Source organism: Zootoca vivipara, chromosome 6 (assembly GCF_965207765.1).
Source record: "Zootoca vivipara chromosome 6, rZooViv2.hap1.1, whole genome shotgun sequence".
Classification (NCBI taxonomy): domain Eukaryota; kingdom Metazoa; phylum Chordata; class Lepidosauria; order Squamata; family Lacertidae; genus Zootoca; species Zootoca vivipara.
In genome coordinates, this window is record NC_142589.1 from 12,596,375 (window position 1) to 12,622,985 (window position 26,611).

Genomic DNA, 26,611 nt, shown 5'->3' on the forward strand with positions numbered 1-26,611 from the left:
GGGGGGCACAGCGGTGATTGCCCCGGTTGCATAATTCTGAAGGGCGCAACCAGGCGCCCCCATGGCAGTCTCCCTCATTGATGCCGTGTGGCTGAGCTCCTGATACTTTCCAGAGCTGCAGGGAGGCAAGCCAGGCCCAGGCTGGATCTTTGGGGTTGGAGCAGTGCCTCCTCCTCCTCGTGGCCATGCAGGCCCTGACCTGGGCTGGCCAAGAGGCGAGGTTGGTCTGGCTATTCTTGAACACTGCACAAAGTGCTGGGCCTGTGGGGATGGAAGGAGAGCAGGAGGGCGGGAGCTCCATGGACATGCCAGAAACTGCTACCGGAGCACAAGCAGCTAGCCCAGCCGCTCGCTTGTTGTCCACCTGCTTGCCTCCACACCAAGTCCAGCCGCTCTCCTCTCTTCCCCTCTGTTCTCCCAGCACAGGTGCCTGCCAACGTGCCCCCAACCCCTGTGCCTTGCCACTGCCACCCATGCCGTGCCCCCCCCCCCCGAGGAAGGAGGAAGAAGAAGGTGGGAAAGCACCTTGTGGACTTGCTTCACTCTCCGTGCTAGCTCCACACTCGCCCCCACTGTGTGCCTCCACCCAAGCTGCCCATTCCACCAGAGGGGGCACAGCACTTGCCCCACCCTGGGCAGCGGTAACCCACGCTATGCCACTGGCGCACCTTAGAAAAAAGTTTGTTCGTTTTTCAGCTTACAACAAAAACCCAACCTTGATCCCTTTTCTTGCATAACCTGCTTTAACTTGTGCACATGTTAACAGTTTTCAGGCAGCAGTTTCTATCCTGGCGTGGCTAGACCTGAGGCAGAATCTTTCCAGAAGCTCAAAAATAGTTTAATTCCACATGCTCCTTTGCCTGGAGACATGCATTGCTTGCTTTTCGTTGCAAGAGTAACTGGACAGTAAAGAATATCTACTTTGGTAATCCAGCCTCACCAATGTTGGGGGTTTTGTGTGTGTGTGTGTGTTCCTTCCTTTTTCACCCATTTAGCAAATAGTTAACATCTCACCCTACCCTAAGCCAGGCCTTTTCATGTTGGGAAGCGGCTCTCTCAAGCATCTCAGATTTATTGAGGCTGCCCCTAAAGTACAGTATCATAGCTCCTAGGTGGAAGGACTGGGAAGAAAGCCTGCGCAAGGAGGGAGGAAGTGGATGCTCCTTGAAAAGTTGCAAAATGTAGCAGTAGATGAGTGAGCCTAAAGGTTGTCAACTTCTGACTTCCTGTCCTAAGGGGCAGCTGTGTCTTAGGCCTCACATCCTGGAGAGATACCAGGGTGCTGTGCGTGGTTCCTCAAAACTGGGAAGAGAAGATAAACCAGACAGCACAACAGAAGGGAGGTAGACAGTGGAGAAAACTCTCATGTGCTTTAGGTTGCATCCATACTATGCATTTAAAGCACATGGCTTCCCCTAAAGAATCCTGGTGCTGTGAATTGCAGCTTTGTGAGGGGTGAACTGCAGTTCCCAGGATTCTTTGGGGGAAGCCATGTGCTTTAAATGCAAGTCAGATGGGTGGCATATAAATAAATTATTATTATTATTATTATTATTATTATTATTATTATTATTATTAAGGTGTGATCTTAGAGCCAGGTCTAGCAGCCTGGCAGACATAGAATCATAGATAATCGAATCATAGACTTAAGCAAAGGGCAAAGCTGAACCAGAAGCTAAAATAGTCCTACTAGGTTGAGAAAAAACAACTGGCCACTGCAGTGTGCGAAACATAACTGAAACCTGGGTCTTCATCCACTGTCTTTCCGCTTCCTCAACATGTAGCAGGTCACAAACTAGAAGGGTTCTAGTGCTCCTGACAAGCTGACAGGGGAAGTGTATTCTTTGGGCCAAAAGCAATTATGCGAACGCACTCCAGAAGCTGTTCCTGCCCATGTTTTGCAGAAGGCTACAAGGAGACCTTCCTAGATCTGTAGCCCAGTAGTACAACACTGCTTTGCTTGCAGAATGTCGCAGGTTCAATCCCAGCATCTCGAGGTAGAGCTGGGAGAGATCCCCCTCTGAAGCCCTGGAGAACCACTGCCAGTCAGTGTAGACAATACTGAGCTAGGTTGACCAATGACCCAACTCTCATTATAAGTGTCCTGACGCTCCCTGCCAGACGAGGAACCCAAACTTCCAGCTTTGGTTCTGCCAAAGGATTTGCTGCTCAAATCAGATGTGTACATAAGACAAGCTACCATTTACAGGGTTCAGCAGGTATCTCAGAGGTAAGGCCCATGACTGAGCACAAGCTGAGATGTTGATCTAACAAGCAACATACTTACTGTGCCTTCCTTTTGAAGAGCAGGACAGACACTGCTGGCTGCATGGCAAACGGCTGGAGTCCCGGGGCTGGGCAAGCCAACAGGCAGTCCTTGGGGTAGGTTGGCTCTGTGTGGTTTGCTTACACCTGCGCTGGCATCTCAGCATCTGTGGAGACAGAGGTGGCGACAGAACAGGCTCGGGGGCTGAGTTGCACTCAGTCGCCTCCGCAGAGTGGGAAGGCTGTAGTTGTAAGGGTGGGGTGTGCTTTTGGTCCTTCCCTGTGGTCTGAATCTCCCCCTCCCAGGTCTCTGAGCCCTCCAGGTCCAACTCCCCAATTTGCTTCCACTCCTCCTCTGGACCAGACCATCCCCTCCATGATACCTGCACAGGGTTCAAGACAGTAAGGCAGCACTGTCAAGACAGTAAGGCCACATGGCTTGCCTGATCTGGCCACTGGTGGATCACACTCTATTTCCAGCTAGATATTTGGTCCCTTTCCCTGGGGATTCAGACATGCTCTGGAAAATGCTCCATACTATTCCTTGTCCAGAGGGAAAGGAGAAGGTTGAATTCTGCCAGCAGGACCACCATTCTGCCCTTTTTTTGTGTCTGTGGGCAGCGGAAGTCTCTTGAAACACATTGTGTAGGTGCCACACTCATAAAATAGGACTGACCTCTTCCCGAGGGAACCTTGTGGCTTCCTATCCTGGTCATGTCTTGTTGTTCCCAGTGATTCTGGACAGTTGCTTTAATTTTGGCCATCTGCCCCTACAGACTCTGTTTTTTGTTTGAGTGTTGAGTGAAGCTACAATAGGAATCACAGCCTACAAACTTCCTTTCTAGCTTCTTTTGCCCTGCTGGGGAGATGGAGGTCCAGAGGGCGCTGGAGCCAGGTAAGGAGAGGCAGGCTGCCTCTCGGATCACAGGGGCTGGAAACTGGGGGGAAAGAAAGGTTGTTAAACGACTGTAGCAGGTGACGAGTAGGCTCAGTGAGCTAGGATCCTGCAATCCTGCCGGCCCACTTGCTTTAGGGGGCCCTGCCCTGTACACTGATACTCAAAGTGCCAGGCTTTGGCAACATCCGTCTGCCATGTCATGTTGGCAGTGAAGCAACTGAAACCGTATCAAGGAGGGAAAAGAGGTGGAATCGGCAGGAAAGAGAGCACTGATTGCCTGCTGTGCCCGACGCCCAGGCCTGGAGGCCTCCAGGCGCCTCACTTGACGAAATATGAATCAAACAAAACAAGGAATTGACTTAAAATAGGACAACTCGATTTGCCTAATAGACTTCCCGATCTAGGGAAGGAGCCAGAAAGAGAGTGCAGTGCTCCCAGGAGCCAGATTTGTGGAATCAAACTTATTTAGAGGCGTCATCTGGGGCAAGGAGGGAAAACCCATAGAGAGTGGGAAGGCAGCTCTGAGTAAGTGGCAAGGAAATGTGTGACAATACAGTAAGGATCATACCCTGAGACATGACGACTGCTTCGTAACTTAAAAAGAAGGAAAGTTCTGTGTGTTCCCTCTGTGTCTCTCTACACATTGTGGTGGAGGGGAGGCATGGTTTGAAAACTTGTTCTGGAGCCTTGTTCCATCTCTGAGCTCATGGTTGCCATGTGCTGTGTCTTCCCTCCGGACATTACATTGGCCCTGGAGGCTGCAAGGTGGAGAACCCAGGGCTCTGTCCTACAATGTGCCAAGCTTGCTGCTCATTCCTGAACTCTGATTCTCTTCCAGCCTTGCTTCCTGATTGACTAGGACAAGGGCTGGCTGTCCCTCCATATTTTGTTAGACACCAACTCCTATCAGCATTCAGGGGATAATGGGAGTTGTAGTCTAACAACATCTGTGGGGGTGCAGGTTAGCTGCCCCTGGTTTAGGACCATTGTATAAGCTTCCAGGCACCAGGATGGCTGTCCTGAATGCTCTGAAGGTGATCTGCTATTCCCAAATCCGCTAAAGCACTTTGAACCTGCTGCCAAGTCTTCTCATCCTTCTTAGCACTGGACCATCATTCTCCGGAGTCCAATGAGACCTGCCTGTGCAAAGCCCTCCAAATCTTTTTCAAGACGGTACAGATCCTTCCTCATGAGAGGCCCTTTTGATGGATAATCTGGATGTCAAGAGGATTTACATCCTTGCTGTTTTTTCTTTTTATTGGTAAGGTTGAGTTTTCGTTTAATGACTGGTTTCTTTTGTTTGCTTTGCACCTTGCCTGGAATCCCAGGAACTCAGCAGTATTCTTCAATTTAAATAAATAATGGTGTACGGAAGGGTTGGGATCTGGGGTGGACGTTTGGTACGGCTACAAGCACGGCTTGAACCCGTAGCTTTTGGGAATGCCGCCGATGCAACTGCCCCCGCCGCTTATGCCGCAGCACCTCTGGAATCATTGTGCCTCCATAACAATAATAATTATTAATCATTAATAATCATCCCTCGTCCGCCCTGATCACCTTTCATCTGAGTTTCTGAACACTTGGCAGGCCTTGAATAATTAAAAGCAGTCAACACCCTATGGAGGGGGGGGGGAATGGTTTTGCTACCCATTTTTCTCCTCTCCCCCCCCCCCTCCCGGCAAAGTACATCTACTTGAAGGGGTGTAGATGGGGAAAGGAAGCCCACTGAGACACACACTTGGGGGTACCGTAACTATTCCTGCAGGTCAAGGACGAGGCACCTGTAGCACCCTAAATGTTCACCTCTGACCATTGGTGCCGGAGACAACCAGAGTGCCCGACAGGGTCCTACACCCCTGAAACAAACCACTCCCTCTGAGGCTCAACCATGGCCATTCTCCAAATGGGACCAGGAGCCAGGAAGCGGACCAGGATGAATATGCCAGCGTGCCAGGGGCTGTACAGGAGTGGGAAGCAGCCCAGTGGTTGGTTTGTACAGGTTGTAGCGAGTCAGGCACAGCAGACATCGGAGGGGAGGCAGCACGGGGGATTTGCAGTGAGCGGCGGAGACGCCTGCATGGTTGAGAAGAGGTTGAACTTTGTCCACGTGAGGGAATTTCTCTCCCTCCGACGTGTGTTCCACGTGCGAGCTGCACGGCGCACACTCCGCGCCAAAGGAAGCCCGGGGCAGAGCTGTGCGGCTCGCCCTGAATTTTTATAGGGTCTTACGCAGCCTTGTCACAATCCAGAAACGTTAATTAAACATGCCGCCGTAACTCCCCTGCATAAATCTGGACTTTTCCTTTTACCTGGTGGCGGGAGTTGGGGGGCAGGAAGGAAGCCCAGGACACTGTTTGCGTGTACATGCGTGTACTCACCTGCACGCCTAATGTACTTTTCCTCTGCAGGTCTTCCTTTCTCTGTGTTGTTGTTTTTTTTAAAAAAAAGTTGCTATTTTATAAAAGAAGGAAAGAATGTGAGGGGAGAGTTCCTAGGCGTGTTGGGTAAATAGACCTAAGCCTCTCTCTTTAAAACAAATGGACAGATTATTTACCTGATTAAATAGGTATTTTGTGCAGGTTGTGGTTTTTTCCTGCTTCTCTTTAAACATCCTGTACTTGGCTGGGTGGATTCGGCAAGGGCTGGGCTTAAAACCAGGGGGCAAGTATTTGCTTTCCAAATAGCTTGTGTGTGAGAGGGGGGGTGGGGGGGGAGAGAGATATATTTCTGCTCAGCCTGCCACAGAGGAAAGAGGCAGCTAGATTTATCAGCTTGTCGGTCTCTAGTTGGGGGGGCCACCACTTTCAAGGCCTTTTCATTCAGAGGTCTTTTTCTAAGAAGAGGAAGGGGCTAGGGAAAACTGGGGAAAGGGGGAGAGACAGAGTAACCCTATTTTTAAAAGTGCACTTTCTGCTGCGAGTTAGGTTGGCTCTGGGTCAGGGTGGTGGTAGGACAGGGAAAGGGGGGCAATATGTATATCTGTGGTTAGACTATCTCAAGGTAAAGCTGGGAGAGTCTCCTTTTCTGAAATTTTGAGAGAGCTGCTGCCGGTCTGTGTAGGCAATACTAAGCAAGGTGGACTAGTGATCTGACTCAGTGTAAGACACTGAGCAGTGCATGGAAACAGAGCAGTGCACGGAAACGCCATTTACCTTCCCGCCGGAGCGGTACCTATTTATCTACTTGCACTTTGACGTGCTTCCGAACTGTTAGGTTGGCAGGAGCAGGGACCAAGCAACGGGAGCTCACCCCGTCACGGGGATTCGAACCGCCGACCTTATGATCGGCAAGCCCTAGGCTCTGTGGTTTAACCCACAGCTGATTATGCCAATTTGCCAGGTGTTTCCTCAATGTTTTCGTTACTCCTGTTTGTAAGGAAAGCAGGGATGAGGCAGGGACTGTTCAGACATTGCTGGCTTCCAGGTCCCATCGGCCCTAGCCCATCAGCCCTAGGTATCATGGCCAACAGATATGGATGCTGGGAGTTGTAGTTCTACCAGCCTTTGGAGATCACAGGGTCACCATCCGTGGAAAAAAGGCTCTGAGGATCTGAGAACACCACCCAGAAAGGAAGCTCTTTTCTGTGTCTCTGTATCAGTGCCTACTCTGTTGGTTTTTTAAGGTTGGTTAAAACAGGGGCTGGGGATCCTGTGGCCTTCCAGATGTTGCTGGACTCCAGCTCCCATCAGCCCCAGCCAGCATGGCCGGTGCTCAGAGATGATGGAAGTTGTAGTCCAACAACATCGGGGCAGCACAGGTGAGATTAAAACCCTGCTCCTAAACCCCACATACACCATCGTATTTGGTGTATGTGGTGTATAGAAACATTTAATAAAGAAAGTAGAGATTCTCAGAAGGCTGAGTTCCACGCCCACTGACAAATTATCTGCTTGTGGGGCACAGTTTTGGCATACACAGAGGCCTGATTATGAACGATTTTTCACATATGTGACTGCTGCTTACATGATGAGTGTTAATAAAGCACAAGTATGGCCTACAACAAAATGTTGCAATATGTGGGGTTCAGAAGTGCCTGCCAGGCAGCCCTGCCCTTTTCTTGAATACTCCATCTCGCTCCCATCACCACCATCAATCAGCGTTTTGTAGCAGCTGAGCACACTCAGCCCACATCAGACTCTTTGGGGGTTTCTTACATTGCTTGGTGGGCTTTTCGCCATATGGATTTCGTGTTCTTCTGCAGACCTTGGGCCAAGCTCCCTTGGGTGATGCTGTTTCGAATCATAGAATAGTAGAGTTGGATATGATCCTGGGGGTCATCTAGTCCAACCCCCTGCATTGCAGGAACCTCAACTAAAGCACCCATGGCAAATGGTCATCCAGTCTCTAAGTTATCCTAAAAGTACGCACTACCGCTGATGCACCCAGAACACAAGCACCGCGCAAACAGGGAGTTGCCTGTGTGTGTATTGTTAACTGAGAAGGGTGCCTTTGAAACATGACTACAAACAATGATTTGCCATTGCAATCAGTGTTTTAGTTTGCTGTCTTGTTTCTCTTCCTCCCCAATTAAAGTACCACATTTTTCCATCTATAATACGCCCCCATGTATAAGATGCCCCTTATTTTGGGGGACTCCAATTTAAGAAAAAAATCGTGTATTTTACTACCCTGTTTCTCATATTTTAAGACATACCCATAAAATAAGCCATAGCAGGATTTTTAAGCATTCAAGGAATATAAGCCATACCCCGAAAATAAGACATAGTGATAGGCACAGCAGCAATGCCGGCCGCGGCAGGAGGAGGAGGAAAAAAATAAGACATCCCTTGAAAATAAGCCACAGTGTGTTTTTTTGAGGAAAAAATAAATATAAGACATGTCTTATAATATGAGAAACACGGTATCCGTGTATAAGATGCCCCCAAATTTTTGACATTATTTTTTAGGGGGGGGAACCTAGTCTTATACACAGAAAAATACGGTAAGTGGATGCTAGTCCGCTAGGGCGGGGGTCGCCAGCCCTTCTAAAAGGGAAGTTAAGAAGCACAATGTACAAGTATTCTTCATAGTAATTTCTCTTCAATAGCTCCTTCCATCTCTCAGTGATTTTAGCCAATGAATGAAGTCACAATTGTGATTGATAAGGGAGTTGTTTAAACACCAGACACTCTTTGGCTCACTCTCTGAATTCATCAGGTGTTATTGGCTGCTCAGGCCTGTTTTTATCCTGACGCCTGCGGTCTCCTCATGGCTAACTGGTTTGGCTTGCCTGGGAAACCTGTGGGAGTGTGGCCGTCCTGAATCGTGTCGGGCCCATCTGCAGTCTACATTTAAAGCAGCACCATAGCACTTCAACTCCAGTCACAACTTCCCCCAAAGTATCCTGGGAACTGTAGTTTGTGAAGGGTGCTGAGAGTTCTTAGGAGACCCCTGTTCCCCCTCACAGAGCTGCAGTTCCCAGAGTGGTTTAGCAGGCAATCTTTCTTCCCAAGATGCTCTGGGAACTATAGCTCTGTGGGGAGAATAGGAATCTCCTAGCAATTTTCAGCGCCTTCCCAAACTACAGTTCCCAGAGTTCTTTGGCAGAGGGATGCCATGAGTGTTAAAAGTTGTGTGGTACTGCTTTATGTGTATAGTAATGATGATGATGATGATTTATTTGTACCCCACCCATCTGATTGGGTTGTCCCTGCCACTCTACAAATGGAGCCTAAATCTGGTCCGTTAAATTCAATGAGTCTATTTGGAGTGCCTGGCTTTTATTTTATTTTATTTTCTCACTCCAGAGCAGTAAGGGTGTTGTTCCAAAGCCTGCATTCACTCAAACATGCACCAAGTCCAGTTCAAGAGGCACAAGATGTACTCTGTGCCCAACCCTTCATCCTATTGATTTAAATCCATGGGAGATTAGTAAGACGTGGGTATTTAAGGAGGGAGGACACACGGTAGAGGTTTGTTCGCTGATTTTAAGGGTACAGGTTATCAGGCAAAACCGATTGGCTGTGCACCCAGTATATGGGCTGAAGGAAGGACATTCTTCAGGCAATATGTAATTGACCTGTGGAATTCACGGCCACAGGATGTTGTTGTGGTGCTCAGGAGCAGAAGTAGTTATCAAAAGAGCTTAGATGAATGTGTGGGAAAGGGGAGGGGAAGTGTTTATTAGCCACGAGAGCTAAGAACAGAGCAGGTGCACCTTTTGATTATCGGACACAGATCAAACGGTAGATATTTTGTGGGCTATCCTGGGTACAGCATACTGGATTAGACAGCCCCCTGGCCTCATCCAGTGGAGCTATTCTCATGTCCTTCTGACAGTTTCTGAACAAAACAGTTCTGGAACATGGCCATGTTTACCCAGCATTTTCCTAAGAGAGTCATGCCAACCAGGACTTGACTCCCCTTTGTTGGCAACGGAGTAGCTTGAGATACCTTTAGGAGGTTTGCCTGTGCAGGAGCCCCAGCTGCCATTTGCGTATTGGGTGGTGGAGGAGGAATAAGGACACATTTTTGCATAACTGCAAGAAAAGCAGAAACTCTTCCTCCTCCCTCCTACAAAGAACAGAGGTGGAAAACACCCCCTTTTTACTGCAAAACACCTCACAAGCTTGAGAGTACTTTCTAAAACAGAATAAAAATTAAAAAAAATAATCTCCTGTTGAGTGATCCTTTAATAAATGCAATGTTCAAGATCCATTATTTCGTGTTTACTCACTGTGCCTGTGCGCCAGAGCTTAATTCTCCCCTTGTTTACACGGACTTGCATCTGGAGCCAACCTCTTTGGGTGGGGCCTCTTTTTTCGGCTTAGGCCAGAGCAGGGTGTGTGTTGGGTTAGGGCACTGGAAGCCAGAGTTCAAATCCACACTCAGCTGCAACGCTCACTGGATATACCTTTGGGCCATCTGCTAGGTGGTATCCAGCCAAATCCTATGCAGAGTAGACCCATTGAAGTTAATGAACTAAAGTTAGCTATGCCCATTGTTTAGTGCAGGGGTCAGCAACCTTTTTCAGCCGTGGGCCGGTCCACAGTCCCTCAGACCATGTGGTGGACCGAACTATTTTTTTTTGGGGGGGGGTTATGAACAAATTCCTATGCCCCACAAATCACCCAGAGATGCATTCTAAATAAAAGCACACATTCTACTCATGTAAAAACACGCTGATTCCTGGACCGTCTGTGGGCCGGATTGAGAAGGCGATTGGGCCGCATCCGGCCCTTGGGCCTTAGTTTGCCTACCCCTGGTTTAGTGGGTCTACTCTAGGACTAGCACTGAATATAGCCCCCTGTCTCTCAGCCTAACGTACCTCACAGGGTGGTTGTGAGAATAAATCAGGGAGAGGGGGAGAGTAGCATGTATGCCTCCTTGAGCTCCTTGGAGGAAATAAAAGTAAGAATAGAATAGAATAGAATAGAATACCCTCAGCAGTGTGGGGAAAACAATATCTAGTAACACTGAGGTGGTAGATGGTGCTAACTGGCCCCCAGTCCATATTTGGAAATATTTCATCATGGTGCTTTTGGGGGGCGTTTATTTGTGGAGAGGACTTTCAGCAGCCATTAAGCTAAATGGAGACTCCATGCTCAGCAGCAGTGTACCTGCTGAATAGCAATTCCTGGAGATCAAGAGCAGGGAAAGGCTGTTTCCTTCAAGGTCTGTTTAGCAGCTCTCTGAAGGCTAAGGCTGGCCAGTGAAGGGAACAAACTGTTGGGCTAGAGAGTCTCCTAGTCTGATCAAGCAGGGCTTTTCTTGGGTTCTTAAGATTTCTGTATTTTAATATTTTGTTGGAAGCCGCCCAGAGTGGCTGGGGGAACCCGGCCAGATGGGCGGGGTACATAGCTGCCAAGTTATCCCTTTTTTTAAGGGATTTTCCCTTATGCTGAATAGGCTTCCTCGCGAGAAAAGGGAAAACTTGGCAGCTATGGCGGGGTATAATTAAATTATTATTATTATTATTATTATTATTATTATTATTATTATTATTATATGTTGTGACAGAGAACAGTTATCTGTAACTAGAAGGTGCAGATCCTGACGATATCGAATTAGGTGATATGGGTAGGGATGGGAGGTTTTTTTTTGTTGGGGGGAGGGTTTGAAAACAAGACTCTGAAGGGTGTAATCCAAAAGGTATTTTCCCACAAACTATCTACCTAAGTGAGCCCTGAATGTGTTTTAATGTGCCGCTTGGCTCAGGCCACCAGCCAGAGAAACTTTATAAACACTTTTTCTCTCTCTTTTTTTTTTTGAAGTCACCAATTGGTGTTGGATGGTGAGCAAGCTGGTGAAACTCTGGTGGGCTTATGTGCAAGGCTGGAGGAATGGATGGAATCTGGCCTTGTAGCAGGGCTTGTTTTTACTAGAAGGGGGAGAGCACCCAGCCTCGGGGGGGGGGGGAGGATGGCAGGACATGTTTCTTAAGTGAAAAGTTTGCTTCATTGCCGCCATCATTGTATTTTATAAATGTATATCCCGCTTTTTGCCACCCGGGTCTCAAAGTGGCTTAAAACTATATGCAATATGCAAAGTTCTGAACATGAATTCAAAACCTCAGAAATCCACAGGAACGCGTTCCTTCAGAAAGGCGCAGCCACAACCAAGCAGCTAGAGAGTCCAGTGTGCAGCAGGCGCAGGACGGGGGGGAGGGGGCAAATGGATCATGATATAAGTGGGAACAAGTTCTAAATTCAAGATGCTTGGGATAACTCAAGCAGCCTGCCACCACCACCCTCTTTAAAAAAAAAAAAGTCCAGTTTTAATATACTCATTCCCACCACCTCCTTGCCCCTTTCTTTTCTATTTTCCTGGACAAGAGTAAAGCACCCAGAGCAATATAGGCAGCCCCTGGGAAGCAACCCTAATAGGCCTGGGAAGTGTGTGTGTGCACGCTGAGAGTGTTGAGAATGCTCCTTTCCCTTTCGTTACCCCCCCCCTCCCTTCTTGAAGCACAGCTGGCTGGCTGGCTGGCTGTCTCTGAGCTAGCTGGGTTCCCTCTCTCTCCCAGAGAGCATCCTCCTTCCTCAAAGGCAACCAGGCAGGGACTGAGCTGTCTCCCTCCCCTGCTCTCTTTCACCTGCCCTCCAGCCAGTAGGAGGGGAGGTCGGGTGAGCGGAGGGGGTGGGTGTGGGGCGTGGCCACGGGGCCAGGGCTCTCCTGCCAATCACCATCACTTCTGACACCAGACCGCTCCCCCTTCCTACTCTCCGCCACTGAACTGAGCTGGTGCCCAAGTGGATTCCCAGGGAGGACCGTCAGCAGCAATGACATCAGTATTTTGAACCAACTTGTTATTCGGGGAGCAATCAGTTGCAATTAGGTATTAATTAAGTATTATGAAAGTTGATTATTTAAGTGAATTCGGCTTTCGTCTCTCCGACTATGGTAAGTAAGGCACAATTGTGCTTTCCCCCTACTCTGTTCATTCCTTTTTATTTCCCTCTCTCTCCTACTTTGTACCAAAAAAGGGGAAAGTGTGTGCCGGCAGGGAGGGGGGAGGCAACCTTTGACCTTTTCTCATTGTCTTCTTATTCTTCCTTATGTTTCTCTCTCTCTCCTTCCCCCCCTTCTTTTTAACTGTGAGCGTGTCCGTCCGCCGTGGACAGACCGACCACGCTCGGCTTGTCTATAAATAGTTTCTCTTTTAGTTTAATAAAACTAGCGAGCGCAGCTGATCGGTTTCATGTTTCACTCTCGGCTTCAAGGTTGCTGGGTGTGTGAGTTGGGTGGTTTCTGCTTTAAAAAAGAAAGGAAAAAGATACGAACCACTTAGCTCCTCACTTCTTTTTAAGAAAACTTTTCAGTTGTGTTTCTAGTGGGAAGCCCAAGTTGAAAATGTCTGGTGCGTTTGTGTGTGTGTGTGTGTGTGTGTGTGTGTGTGTGTGTGTGTGTGTGTGTTGGGGTGTGCTGGGGGATGGAGGGTTGTTTGACAAGAGTGATGAGCGGCTTGTCACTCGGAGGCGACAAGCGCTTACATATGTCAACTTTCTAAAGGTTTTTAAAAGATCTGCCAGAGTGTTGCAGAGAGATTGCAAGGGGGATGGATAGCACTTGTTTTTCTTTTTTCGTGGGGGGGGGGGGCTTTGCTGTCAGGTGCAAAGGTACAAATACTGTTTCACTTTTCTTTCGGTTCTTTACGGAAGTTGTTTCCTTCCTCCTCTTCTTCCCCCCCCCCTCCCCGCTACACACCAGGTTTATAGTTTTCTCAAGGAGGCTAAAAAGAAGGGGTTTTGCCCCTCGGAAGGTCTCTCTCCTCTCCCTTAGCGGATATCAGATCTGGGATCTGTTTGTGTTGTTGTTAATGAGAGCATGGCGTTGTGTGAGGCCCGGGGTATTGGAAGCGGCGATTGTGGGGGCATAGAAAAAATGGAGGAAGTTTGTGTAGATTTTCTTATGATGGTGCATTCTTTTCTCTCTTTTCCTCCTCAAATATTATTTTTCTCCCTCTCTCCCTTTAATTATTCTCCCCCTCTTTTTCTAAGCACCCCGCCCCCTTGCACCTCATCCTGTCCGTAAAAGGTTGCCTGTCAGGTTCCCGGCGTGCTGTCTAAATGAAAAGGAATTTTAATTTATTTGGGACAAGCTGGTGACGGATGAGGAGGCTGCTTATTACATTTAATGAGCTTTCCCCCCCTCTTCTTCTCCTCCTTGCACCTTGGCTGGATTGTTTTCGCCCATTCTGCGGGAGATTTATAGGGGGTGTCCCGTGCGTTCTGCTGCTCCCCCTCCCCACTTTTGTTTCTGGGACACATAATGGTCACACCAGGGCAGGGTTGCACAGGCCACAGCAGAGGTTTGTGGCCGTTTGAGGTTCCCACGGCCTATTTGGGGGGGGGGGGAGTTTATGGCGATTGGCAGGTCGGAGTGTAGAATCCATGGCCTGGCATCTGACTCCATCAAGGGGTTGACTTCGAAGGAAATAATTTAGGCCTGAGAAATCACAGCCTGGTATCACTCCAACGTGCGATTTTGGTGTTGTTCTTTGGACGTGCTTGTGTTTGGAGAGTTTTGGGAAACTCGCAAGGTGTTTGCGGATTGCTTTCTGCGATAGGTCAGCAAACAGGAATTTCTCAGGGCCCAGAGACTGAATTTGTGCCGTTCAAAAATAGTGCTCTTTTTACACTGCATAAATGACCCCCCCCTTTCTGTTTTGCTCGCTGCCGCTCACCCTGCTACTTCACACTTTGTGGCCTATCATAGAGTCGTAGGCATGGGGTGAGTTTCACATTCTTACCACTCTTTAACCTCTCTTGTGAGCAGGAATGGGAAGCTAAAGCATGTTGTGGAGTAACTAAACTGCATTAAGTGTGGTCTCAGTTTTATCATGAACTCCCCCTTCCAGACACACACACAGAGTTAAAAACTACTGTAGTAACCGCAGTTATCCATACACCCAACCATCCTGTGTTTGTTGATCCGACATGTTTGAGATAATTACTGCAGCATTTATTTCATAAGGCATAAGATTGTAATAAAATGGTTGATGATTGACTGGCCTCCACTTTGCACCTGTTATTTTCGTAGAAAAGAACGAAAGTGAGTGTTTTGATGTGTGTTCCTTTACGGTCTTCTTATATTAATATTATTATTATTATTATTATTATTATTATTATTATTATTATTATACTGTATATTGGTTCATCATACCAGGAGATAAAAGCACCAGGAAGTGTTCAGTCTGCATTGTTTTGAAATATTTGGTTCTTGGGTGTGCGTTTGTTCTTTATTAGGCTTGATATGTTCTTGTTCAGGATGTGGCTGAGAGACGGGTCATTAAAAAAAAAAATCCCATCCCCTCCCTTTCCCTTTTTTTTGCTACTGTTGTTTTTCCTATGAGGTTGGGCATTTTAATCTTAAGGGGTAGAAAAGTGTCCTTTTCCTGCAGTTTCAAGGCATTAGGGGGGTGGGAGTAATTATTGAGGGTTGGGATGACGTGGTGCCATGTTTTGCAACTTCCCTAGTTCTGCATCCAAGGCCTTGTCCCACGCTTTGGGAAATTGGCACCCCCTGCTGGCGGGAGCTATAGCCTTCCATCCAGTAAGTTCTCCCTGATGGAATGGGGCCAATAGGACTCTCTGTTGCTGTGGCAATCGCCCTCTGGCACCTAACGATGAGCTCAGAAGGAAAAAATGGAGTCCTGAGTCAGACCTTTTAGCTCCATACCGTATGTGCTGACAGAACGTTTCCGAGCACAATTCAAAGTGTTGGTGCTGACCTTTAAAGCCCTAAACGGCCTTAGTCCAGTATACCTGAAGGAGCATCTCCACTACCCATCATTCTGCCCGGACACTGAGGTCCAGCGCCGAGGGCCTTCTGGCGGTTCCCTCACTGCGAGAAGCCAAGTTACAGGGAACCAGGCAGAGGGCCTTCTCAGTAGTGGCACCCGCCCTGTGGAACGCCCTCCCATCAGGTGTCAAAGAGAAAAACAGCTACCAGATTTTTAGAAGACATCTGAAGGCAGCCCTGTTTAGGGAAGCTTTTAATGTTTAATATATTATTGTATTTTAATGTCTGTTGGAAGCTGCCCAGGGTGGCTGGGGAGGCCCAGCCAGATGGGCAGGGTATTATTATTATTATTATTATGAGTTTTCAGACAGAGAGTCTCTCCCAGCCCTACCTGGAGATACTGGAGATTGAACTGGGGACCTTCTGCAAGCAAAGCACTGTATTTGTGGCCCTTCCCTTGAGACATGGGAACATAGGACTCTGCCTCACACTGAGCCAGACCATTGGTGCATCCAAATCAGTACTGCCTACACTGACTGGCAGCAACTCCCCAGGGTCTCAGGGAAGTGCTTCTCCTTGCCGTACCTGGAGATGCTGGGGGTTGAACCAAGGACTTTCTGCATACAAAGATGTTTTACCGCTGAGCCATGGCCAGCCAAGCTTCTAGATAGTGGTGGGAGTGAGTGGCAGCACACATGTGGGGGCTCCCAGTAGAAACATACTTGTGCAAGAAGGCCCATACCCTGGAGATTAGGGCCTGGAAGACTGCAGTCTGCATGTGGGTGAGCCCATTTGTTGTGTTCTGAGGTCAAGGGCTTTATCTCTCTTTGAGGGGCCTCTGCCAAGCTCCTCGAGTCATCACAATACAAGCTCTCTCGGTACCCTTTTAGTCATACCTAGAAAGGTGCCAGGCAGGAGTGGCAGAATCGGAAGGATGGTTGGTCCCTGCACCACACCATCATGGCGGCCAAAAGTTTGGGTGCTTCACACACTTTCTATGGACCCAACTCTACTTTTTTATTCTGCATGGAAGTTCATTTTCTGTTGGGTAATGGTAGACAATAAATTAGTAATAATAATAAAATGTGGGGTGATGATGCTGATAATAAAATAACGTTCATACCAATGAACTGTGCCCAGATAAAGTTTTCAAATAAAAGCGCCACCATTTTCTTTGGATGGTGGTCACTTGAGGTTTTCACCAAAATTAATGTCATCATTTTTGTGCAGAATTCAACTTTCATTCAAAAGTAAGACAAATTTCCAGGCCCTAACGGTGGTGAAGAAGCCATCACCCCTCTGTGGGCAGTTCATGTTGGCATCTCAAAAATCTCAGGTGGGCTCATGTAAGGTTTCTGTTGGTCAGGATTTAGGGTTTCAGTGCCTCACTTAAATTATGTAATGAGAATGCATTTGTTGAACTTACACAAGCTGCAGAATTCATTCTTTGCGGAATTCATCATCTTAAATACAGAATTCAGCATTGGCAAGCTGTTGTTATACACACTCCCTCTCTGCCCACATGGAGAATATGCAGCTCTTTCTAAGGGCCTGTTCTTTTTTTGGAATCATTCATTCCAGGAGGAATTGGTTCACAACTGATGGTCATCTCTCTTGCTAATATTTGGGAGACTTTGGCGAAGTGTTGCTGGATGCTGTAAGACTGGCTGTCTGATCACCTGTGGAGAGTGAGAATCTCCCCTAGGGGACCAGCGGTGTGTTTATATTAGGCTATGTCACTGATTAAGCTGGCAGGATGGCTGTGGCATCCAATGCATGCTCAACCTAGAAGGAGAGGGGGGAAATAAAGAACTACAAAATGCCAAATCAGTGGCAGAGGACCCCGCTGTTGGAGGGCAAGAATGTTAGAGCAGAGGTAGGTAATCTCAGGCCTGGGGGCAGAATGCAACCCTTTAGGATTCTCTGTCTGACCCCCAGGACTCTTCCTAGGCCTAGGCATCTCCTCAGGCCACACACTCTTTCCCCTAGGCCACACCCCTCACTGGCTCTGTTTCATGCCCTCCTCGTCTGACTTTGCCTGGCTGGTATTGACTTTGGCCCCACCCACAACTGGCATGTGGCCCCTGGGAGGCTCCTCAATGGGAAAGCTGGCTCTTGGGCTGGGGAAAACTAATCCCCTTCCCTCGTGCTTTAGAGCACTTCAGTTCAGGCGAGACACAAAATTTGTCAAAGGGGCTGGCAAGGCGTTTGGAGCAGTTGCACTTTGTGGCACGGCTGCCCCTTTCCCTTGCTGATCAGCGCAGGCTGCTCTGTCCTGGTGTGCTCATTTGTTGAAGGAAAGTTGGGGGTGTTGGGCACAAGGTGTCTTTGGAGTCCCAAAGTGAGGGCCACCTTGGGTTTCTAACCAGAGAGCGGCTAGCAGCGTGCCCTCAAATTCCCATGTGTGTTGTGGGCCAGGCTGTTTTGCGCAAAGTGTCCCATCACTGTCAGAGTTACCCCTTGTGAATTTTCAAGCACGCACAACATGTAAGAGAAGGTTGTGCTGTTCCTGAATTGAAAATGTATAAGATGCCATGTGATGGTTAGCAACTTGGAGGGCTTTAGAAGATTAATTTGTGAAGGCGAACACTGTGGCTACTATCTCTGAATGAAGGCTGTGTTCCTCCTCCATTGTTGAAGCAGCATGCTTCAAAATACTAGTTGATGTAAACATCAGGTGAGGAGAGCTGGTGTTGCACCCACAACCTGCTTGTAGGCTTCCCATAGGAAGTCTAATCCAGCAAGGATGCTCTTACGTTCTGCTTCCCTTTGCAGCCCATGGCTCACCTATGGCTCTACCTCCATTTTGCCTCTTCTGTCAGCATTACTGCTGCTGGCAGTGTTTTCTGCTGGCCTACCAGGGGAGTTCCACCAGTGTAGGTGTCACAACAGTGTCACACCTTGTAGTGCTTCTGCCAAATCAGAATAGCCCTCAGCTGGCAGGTGTTAAATACCTGATTGTGCCCTAACATCATGATCCTATGCATCTTTACTCCAGAGTAAGTCCTGTTGAGCTACTCCCAAGGATGTGTGCATACAATGGTTGCCTAATTCTGCATTGAACCCAGCTGGTTTTACTTCTGAGTAAACACACAGATGCCTGGTCTGCACGAAGGGAAACTTTTATATAGGTCACAAATATGAACCATGTGGAACGGTGTGCTACCAAAAATGTTTCGGGTCTGGTCATTTTCATTTTGAAAATCTGGACTTAGAAATCTGAAGAGATGTTTGGTGCTGTGCTGTCCCACCAATTTTTAAAAAGAATTTCCTTTGCATAGGAGTCATAGAAGGCATTCTGGGACTGTCAGTAAGCAATAAGCATAAGTCTGGGACTGTCAGTAAGCAATAAGCATAAGGAAAGAAGCATATGTTAAATTTGCTTTTATAACGTGTATTCTCATTCTCTTGCTTAAAAAAAAAGATTTCCTGGAATGATCTGTCTTGATTTCCTTTTCTCTCCTCATGCACCTTTACGGGGAAAGCTCAGTACAACATGATGGTATGTGTGTGTACAAAGAATTCAGATATGAAACACTGCCAAAATATGAAACACTCTCTACTTACCCCAATCTGCTCAGCAAGAAAAAGGTCTAAGATTGTATTTGCAAGACAAGGCAAAGGGCTTTACAGAATGAAGCGGCTTGGTTGCTTGTGGGGGGGGGGGATCCAGGTGAGGAGTACCCTGTTTCTCATATTTTAAGACATACCCATAAAATAAGCCATAGCAGGATTTTTAAGCATTCAAGGAATATAAGCCATACCCCGAAAATAAGACATAGTGATAGGCGCAGCAGCAATGCTGGCCGCGGCAGGAGGAGGAGGAAAAAAATAAGACATCCCTTGAAAATAAGCCATAGTGTGTTTTTTTGAGGAAAAAATAAATATAAGACATGTCTTATAATATGAGAAACACGGTATTTTCAGTGTTCCTCCTCCAAAGTTGCCTTCCTTCCCTCCCCACCCCCTGTCGCTTGAGGGGTTTGCACTGCGTTCTTTTGCCGGGCCAAGTTCAAGGTATTGGTGCTAACATAGAAGGGTGCTAACGCATGAGGCATGATACAGCTCAGGACCAGGTTACTCAAGAGACCACCTTAGCTCTTATATACCTGGTAGATCCCTGTAGTTTGCGGGAAAGTTTCTCTGCAGATCTCGGCAGCCTGCTCCAGAGCAGTTTGGAGCAGGGCTTTTGGTGTGGCTGCCCCTGTTTTCTGGAAGAGCATCCCTTTTGAGATACAACAGGCACCTGCAGTTGAAGGCATTTCTGCTCCAACAAGGTTTCCCAGCTTGGTGAACAGCTATCTGCCATGGGTGGCCACTTCGAATCATTTTTAAATGTACCTGTGCTGTTACTTTCTATGTTGTTTTTAAGCTGTTTCTTTTTCGCTGTTCTTGTTGCATTTTGTGCATTGCTGTGGGTGGAAAGCTATAGATAAATAAATAATAACACTCCCCCCCCCCAAAAAAAACCTACAGCCCACCAGCATTGCGCACCGGCACCCTTTTTAGTTACCTTCTCACCATCAGAATCTATTGCATGAGTGACCTTACTAGAACCGACTAAGATCATCTAGGGAAGCTGATAGACTTTAATTTCAAGACTAGAAAGGCAGACTCCTCCGTCACACAAATACGTCATCCCAAGGTGCCATGATGGACTGCAGGAGGCAGGATTAGATGGAAACCACCTACACCCCGGGCTGATCTTGCTCCTCTCCTGTTCTTGTGATTTAGATAGAGGTCCTTTCTTGTCCCTTGGAACAGGAAGGCAGCTTGTCGAGATGCAGAAGGGTGGCACGTCTAGCAAATTTCCAAAGTGCAGGGAAACTCCCCTTTATGAAAGTAGTGTATCCAGCCACCTGTCAAGACAACAGGTTTTTGCTTGGGGGATCCAGATGAGTAGTGTTTTCTGTGTTCCTCCTCCAAAGTGGCTGAGAAGTTGAATGCTACTTCTGCGAAACCAGCCATGGACTTCGGGAATAGAGAAAGAGGACAGGGGAGAGAGAGATAGCAGAGAGGTGCTTTTCACCTTCCATCCCCCATCCCCTGTTGCCTTCCTCTCATTTTCCCTTGAGGGTTGGCTCTACTTTCCCTTTTATTAGAACGGGACCTAATTGAGGCTCAGTTCTGGGAAGCCGAGTTTGAATCATACTGATCCCGGCGTTCTTCAGTGAGAAGTAGAACTGAAGGGGAAGGACAGACCTGTCATCTTACAGCACCAGACAGGTTGGCAGCTCCCAAGGGTGACATCACCACTGCAGCCTGCCAATCAGGATGTGGCCAGGGAGCCATCCACACACTCATTTCCACTTCGGGAACCCTAAAGTGTATGTCTGGGGTGGGGGCAGCAAATGTGGTTTTATCAAGGTAGAGCCCACAGGTCGCTATCCTGTTCGGCCGCGTGCAAACACTCAGGCATGCGCATGCCCCCCGCCCGCCTGCACCCCTCCGGTTCACTGCGGACCGGATCAATTTGGACGTCTTCAGCAATAAAAAATGCCGATGTCGTCCTAATTCACCAGGCCCCGAGATGACAGCAAATTTACATTTTTTAATTAAACTAGCAGCCAGTTTTTATGAGAGGGGGCTGGGTTATGCAAATCAAATGGTTGTGTACGAAAGATTAGGATAGTTTGGGAATAAATTCCACAAATGCTAATAAAAGAGAGAGAGAGAGAGAGAGAGAGAGAGGGAAAGAATGAGAGGAAGAAAGGAGGGACATTGTTCCATTAGCCCCTTTTAGACTGATTTCCCTGGAGAGAAGTAATGGGGGGTTATGGGGGGAGGGAGCTTTCAAAGACAGGTAACATTAATTTTTAGGATTGAAGGCTTTCTAGGATGGAGACCCTTCCCTGAGGAGCATGGCAGTTGGGCAGCAAAAGAGGAGGAAACTTATTAGCTGTTCTGTTGGTACCACCACCCCGCAAAGACCCTACTGAGTTTAGGACCACAAAGAGAGAGTAAGGGTGCTGTATGTTTCCACATCAGGGACACCCACTTGCTGGACAGACTTGAAAGCAAGGAGCTGGACAACACACATGAAGATGCCGAACATTCTGCACGCAGAGCCTGGACTGATGTGCAGCCACGGTGCTATCCGTCACCTCTAGGCATATGGAGACATTTTGCACAGCAAGGAAGTGCTGCTTAAAGTAGCTAGGTGTGACTTGAGGCACAATCTTGAGTTATTTAAGCTGCGGCCGCACAGGCAGCATTGATATGCATCAAGCTCCATTCACTTAATTGGGGATCTCCATAAACCTTAAGAAGGAAACCAGGGGTCTTGCAGAGCTTCACGAGGATGTCCCTGCTCCTACAATTCTTGCATTTGCAGTGCCTCAATCATAGAATTCTAGAGTTGGAATGGACCACAAGGATCATTTAGTCCAACCCCCTGCAATGCAGGAATCTTTCACCCAAAGTGGACCCCAAACCCACAACCCTAAGATTAAGAGTCTCATGCTCAAACCAACTGAGCTAAGAAGCCTTGCTGAGGAATTTGCATTACGTATTCGGTGCTGCCTTCTTGTTGTCGCTTCTGTTTACACAGTTCTTGCATTGTCCAGAGAGTGCTTAGCAAACTTTCTGTTTCTTATACACCCTTATAAGGTAGGCCACTGCTGTTCCTACTTTAAAGTTGGGGCACTGAGGTTGAATCTCCTCCCTGCCCCCCAAGACTTCATAATGGAGCCTGGACTTTGGTGGCTGTAGGTCAGCAAGGAAACATTCAGGACTGGGCCTGACATAAGCCAGAGAGTTTCTGCAGAGCTCCCAGCCAGCAAGAAAACTGGGACGTGAGCCAAGCAGGGCTAAGAATTCCCTGAAGGAGCAAGGCAAGGTGCTGTTCTATGTTGACTGGGAAGCCCAGGCCTTAGTCCCAAGCCATACCCAGCTGGATTCCAGTGACGTGGTTTTCCGGCAGCTGACATTTTGCGCACCACAGTGCAAATGATGCGTCATGATGAATAGCAGTCATAAATGAGGAGTGTAGACAGTTGTTGTTGTTTTGAAAATGCCCCATTTGGGAAGGTCCTTGACTTGGGGTGATGGTCCTGATAGGTTTAAAGCTTCCAAGCTTCCGCTTCTCTCTGCAGAGGCATGGTTTTCAGCAGAGTTTGGGAATTGGCCTGGAATGGGTGCCCTGCCACTGTGAGCCAAATGGAGGCTGTGTCAGCTGTCGAGAGAAAGAGAGAATTCCCAAGGCTGGGAAGCGGTTTGAGTTTCCAATCCTGAGGCGGTTTCAGGCTCAGGATAAAAACCAAGCAGCCCTCGCAGGCTTGAGTGAGAGTGAGAGGGTGGAGGGAAGAAAGTATTTGGTGCTGCTGCACAGCATGGGGAATGAGACTGGGTGCAAGGGCACCCGAGACTCGGCTACCCCTTGCGGTGCCATCCCACAGGAAGGGCCTTGGCCATAGGGTTCCACTTTTTTGGGGGGGGGAGTGATGATTCACATAAACAAATGTGCTTTCCTTCAAGTGATCGCCCAGGCAAGCAGACTCTTGCAAAAAAATGTTCTGGATTATCAAATCCTGCTCGCTAGCAATTCCCAGACATCAGTGAAAGGTGCACATTTTCATTTCAGTAGTCCTGGGAATGTTGAGGCCTCTCCCGTGTACACATGCATACAGCAGAAGAGTACAAGAGGGAAATGTCCAAGTGCACGTACAGTTTGCACACATGGCTTCCTTGTGTTAACTGCAGCATTGATCAAAATGGACTATTCTGTGGGCATTGGTGTTATCGGAAAAAGTGTGGGCTCTCCTGCGAAAAGATGCAGCCTGTTTTCTTTTGCTTTTGGATCTTGTGGACATGGGAAAGAACAGAAAGGAATCCAGCACTCAGGTTTCTTTCCACCTCCTCTTGTGGTCAGAGGTGTGGTTGCATTGGGCCAGATCTTGTTGGAGAGGGTCTGTCTGTGTTGTAGATTTAATATAATTGTAGGAATCTCAGCACGTGCTTCTCCATCCGGTTTGAAACCATACTGGACCCTGCTTAGCTTTGCAAATGTGCTAGCAGTTTTATTGCTACATCATCAGGTCTTATCTTTCTCTTCTTTGAAGTGGTGTTGGGAGTCTGTTGAACATAGATTTGGTCCAACTGTTGCAAAGTTCCATTTGGTCTTAGTACCTTTTAAAAAAACCCCACTATTTTTCAGGTCTGCATCTGGAGTTTGAAGGCATCGCTACTGAGCAATAAAGCATTGGGAGTGGGGTGTCTTTTGTCCTTAAATAAGCCTCAGATGTCCTTTGCCTTTTTTCTGCCATTTCTAAAGGAATGGGGAGAAACTTTACTCTCTCGTTTACTAGTTTAGAAAAGAGGAGCGCCATAGTACTTCTGCAAGGAAGTTGTCAGCCTCTAAAGAAATTTAATTAAACAAAGTTTCACGAAATACTCGTGACAGAGCAGTAGGGTGTTGCTCATTGCTGGTGATGATACATGTGCTGTCCAATAGGGACCCACAGCACCATCCTGGGCACTTTCCACAAACATTTGCAATGGATGTGATGTCTGGTGGCTATAAGAGGGAACAGCACTTTCCCACTGTCGGATCCTGTGATTTGAGTGTTGAGGAAATGCAATATCCCCACCACTGGAAGCACTGACTTGAATTAAGCTCTAGATCCCTGTGCAACAAATGAGTGGCAACCACCGTGCATATATTGCTCTGTAAACTGATATCCTGGAAAGGCCCAGAGCAGTTTACCGCAGGTGGAGCTTTTTGCAGGCTAACAACTGGTTTCCTCAAATGCAGGAGGTGGACCAAGAAGGTATTTGAGATGCAGCATGGAGCAGTACTCCTTTGGAGCACCTCTCCTCCCGGAATCTGTGCTGTTGCTTAGAATAGTTTCCAGTTGCAAAGTGCTTGACACATCCTTAAGAGCAAGGTCGATGTTGTCCCCATTTTATGGATGGAGACCTAAAGCTGAAAGACAAGTGATTCAGGAATATGGGAAGCTGCCTTATACTGAGTCAGGCTATCTAGCTCAGAATTGTCTAAACTGACCGACAGCAGCTCTCCAGGGTTTCAGGCAAGAAACATTCCCAGTTCTACATGGAGATATTGCAAATTGAACCTGGGACCTTCTGCATGCAAAGCAGATGCTCTGCCACTGAGCTACAGCTCTTCCATTTGCTTGGAGGTTCTTGCAGCATGGTATCATGCATATTTGGCATAAATGATGTCGTAATAGTTGTTTTTCGTTAGGCACCTTGTATATATTGATAGTAATAATTAGTGTTGCTACTACTACTTACGACACTAGCTTCAAGTGGTAACTAGCATTTCTAAACCAGTCTGCTGCAGATTACCGTTTTTTGCCAACTATAAACATCACCTCTTGCCCAACATGTTTCTGTGGAGTCAGTTCGAACATCAATGTGCAATAAAGAGCATTGAAAATTAAAGCAGTGTGTGCATGAATGTGAGTTGGGCCTGGATTCTTTCCAGATCATACCCAGGCTACCAATACTTGGAGCATGCTGGGTGCCATCAGGTTTACCAGTGCCAGTTGCTCCCCCCACCCTGACTTCTCTGTCTCCTCACCTCCCATATTGGCACTTTTTGCCACTTTTGAAACAGGTAGGATCCGGATCTGGAACTTGGCAGGTGCCTGGGGGCTCTTTGGAGGACAACGGTTTGTGATGTCACCTGTTTGCTTTATTCATCTTCTCTCTCCCCCACCCCACCCGCCGCTCTCTCGTTTGTTTTGCTTTGTTTTTGCAAGAACATTTTGTGCTGGCAGATGTGCCAGCTAGCCAAGTTCTGAGGGGGGGGTGACTGATGGAGGGTGTTCCAAACTGGTTTAGGCCTCCGTTCTCTCGGGGTGGAGGTGGGTAGGTGGACAACAGGCAAATGCCCCCCACTTTGGTTGTGCTATGATACAAGATCACCCCTGCAGACAATAGTAATGCACAAATATAGTTTAATTACTCTCAGAACGACCAATAAACTGGAATGTTGTGCAGGTGGCCCAGTATAAAGCCACCACTGACACACTCTTATTGGGTTGGCGTCATGTTGCAGAAGACACCTGCCGAAAACTCCTCACCGCTCTGGAGGAGCAACCAACATGGTGGTTGCGTATTGCGTGGTAAAACTGTCCTGGTGGAGATGTTCATACACTCCCAAGAACAGCATCCACAATGGCGTCCTGATCTGTGTCATAGGCAGAGAATGCCCACAATTCAAAATGGCCGCCACTTGAGTGCCAGAAGATGCCCAGAGGCCCTTTCACTGCGGTCTCCAAGCCAGCCCACCGCTATGGCTTCTCTGAGCTTTGGTGGGTCATCTTATCTCCCCACCCTTCCTGCATCCGTTTCTCCTTCTCTCTCTCCCACCCAAAGACAAGAGCTGCATCCTCTTAGGGAGACGCAGTTTGTTTTGCCAGGGTGACCTGTTTAATCATCTCATTTTCTGGTGGCCGTTTATTCCTTGTTACCACGGTTACGGCCCCATTAAGGGGAGAAGCAATAAGGCAGTGAGTCAAACAGGTAATAAAAACATTAAAGCCATGTGCGTATCGGCAGGGAGGGCAGAGGGGGCACAGCGAGACGCAACTGGCCCTTGCCAGGGAGGCAGCCAGGTTGGTGCTGGGGTGGGCAAGGGAGGAGAGCAGGGAGGAAGTCCAGGGTGACTTCTCCAGACTCAAGGGGAATGTGGTTTTTGTTTGTTGGTTTTTTTTAAAGCCACCGTTGCAGTGTTTTGTCTATGAAAGCCAGTTCCCAAGGTTATGCCCTCTGTAAAATGACCAAGCTATGGAGATCAGCAACACAGGAAACTTGCCTAACACCAAATCAGATCCTTGGTCCATCTAGCTCAGTATCACATACACTGGCAGGCAGAAGTATCTCCCAGCCCTACCTGGAGATGCCATCGGGGATGGAACCGTGGTATAAGGTGGTATAAAATTATTATTATTGTCCTCATTATCGTTAACAACAACAATATCCTGGGACCTTCTGCATGCAAAGCAGATGCTTGACCACCACGTTGCAATGGTCCTTCTCAATGGGGATGGTTGGGGCTATAAGGAATCAGGAGCAGCATTGGCTCTCAATAGCTCCCATACAGTTGCATGGAACAAAGTTAAGTTGACTGCTGTCTGGAATGCAGGCTGAGATTTGCCCGGGCGTCATGGGCACTGAATTAAGCCCCCTGCTGCCGAGTTTGCCTCCTTTCCTTACTCCCATAGAAGTGAATGGGGCCGTTCATGTCTCTGGGGGGAAACAGACTGCAGCACTGGGGAACATTGCTCTCACTGGGGG

At 47.9% G+C, this 26,611-nt stretch overlaps 1 protein-coding gene across 11 annotated transcripts in view; it reads left to right on the top strand.

Moving 5' to 3' along the window:
- The window catches only part of CASZ1 (castor zinc finger 1), a 309,366-nt gene that overhangs the window by 164,776 nt on the left and 117,979 nt on the right, over window positions 1–26,611 (top strand). For 3 of the 11 annotated variants that reach the window (XM_088671539.1, XM_088671547.1, XM_088671544.1), the window contains exon 1: window positions 12,248–12,505. The exons of 6 other annotated variants lie outside the window; for them this stretch is intronic. In XM_088671539.1, the coding sequence (XP_088527665.1) occupies window positions 12,457–12,505 (49 nt within the window). In that variant the 5' untranslated portion in view covers window positions 12,248–12,456. Of the gene's footprint in view, window positions 1–12,247; window positions 12,506–26,611 lie in introns of those variants that run through there. 2 more of the 11 variants (XM_035120501.3, XM_088671548.1) reach the window with 2 other exon arrangements.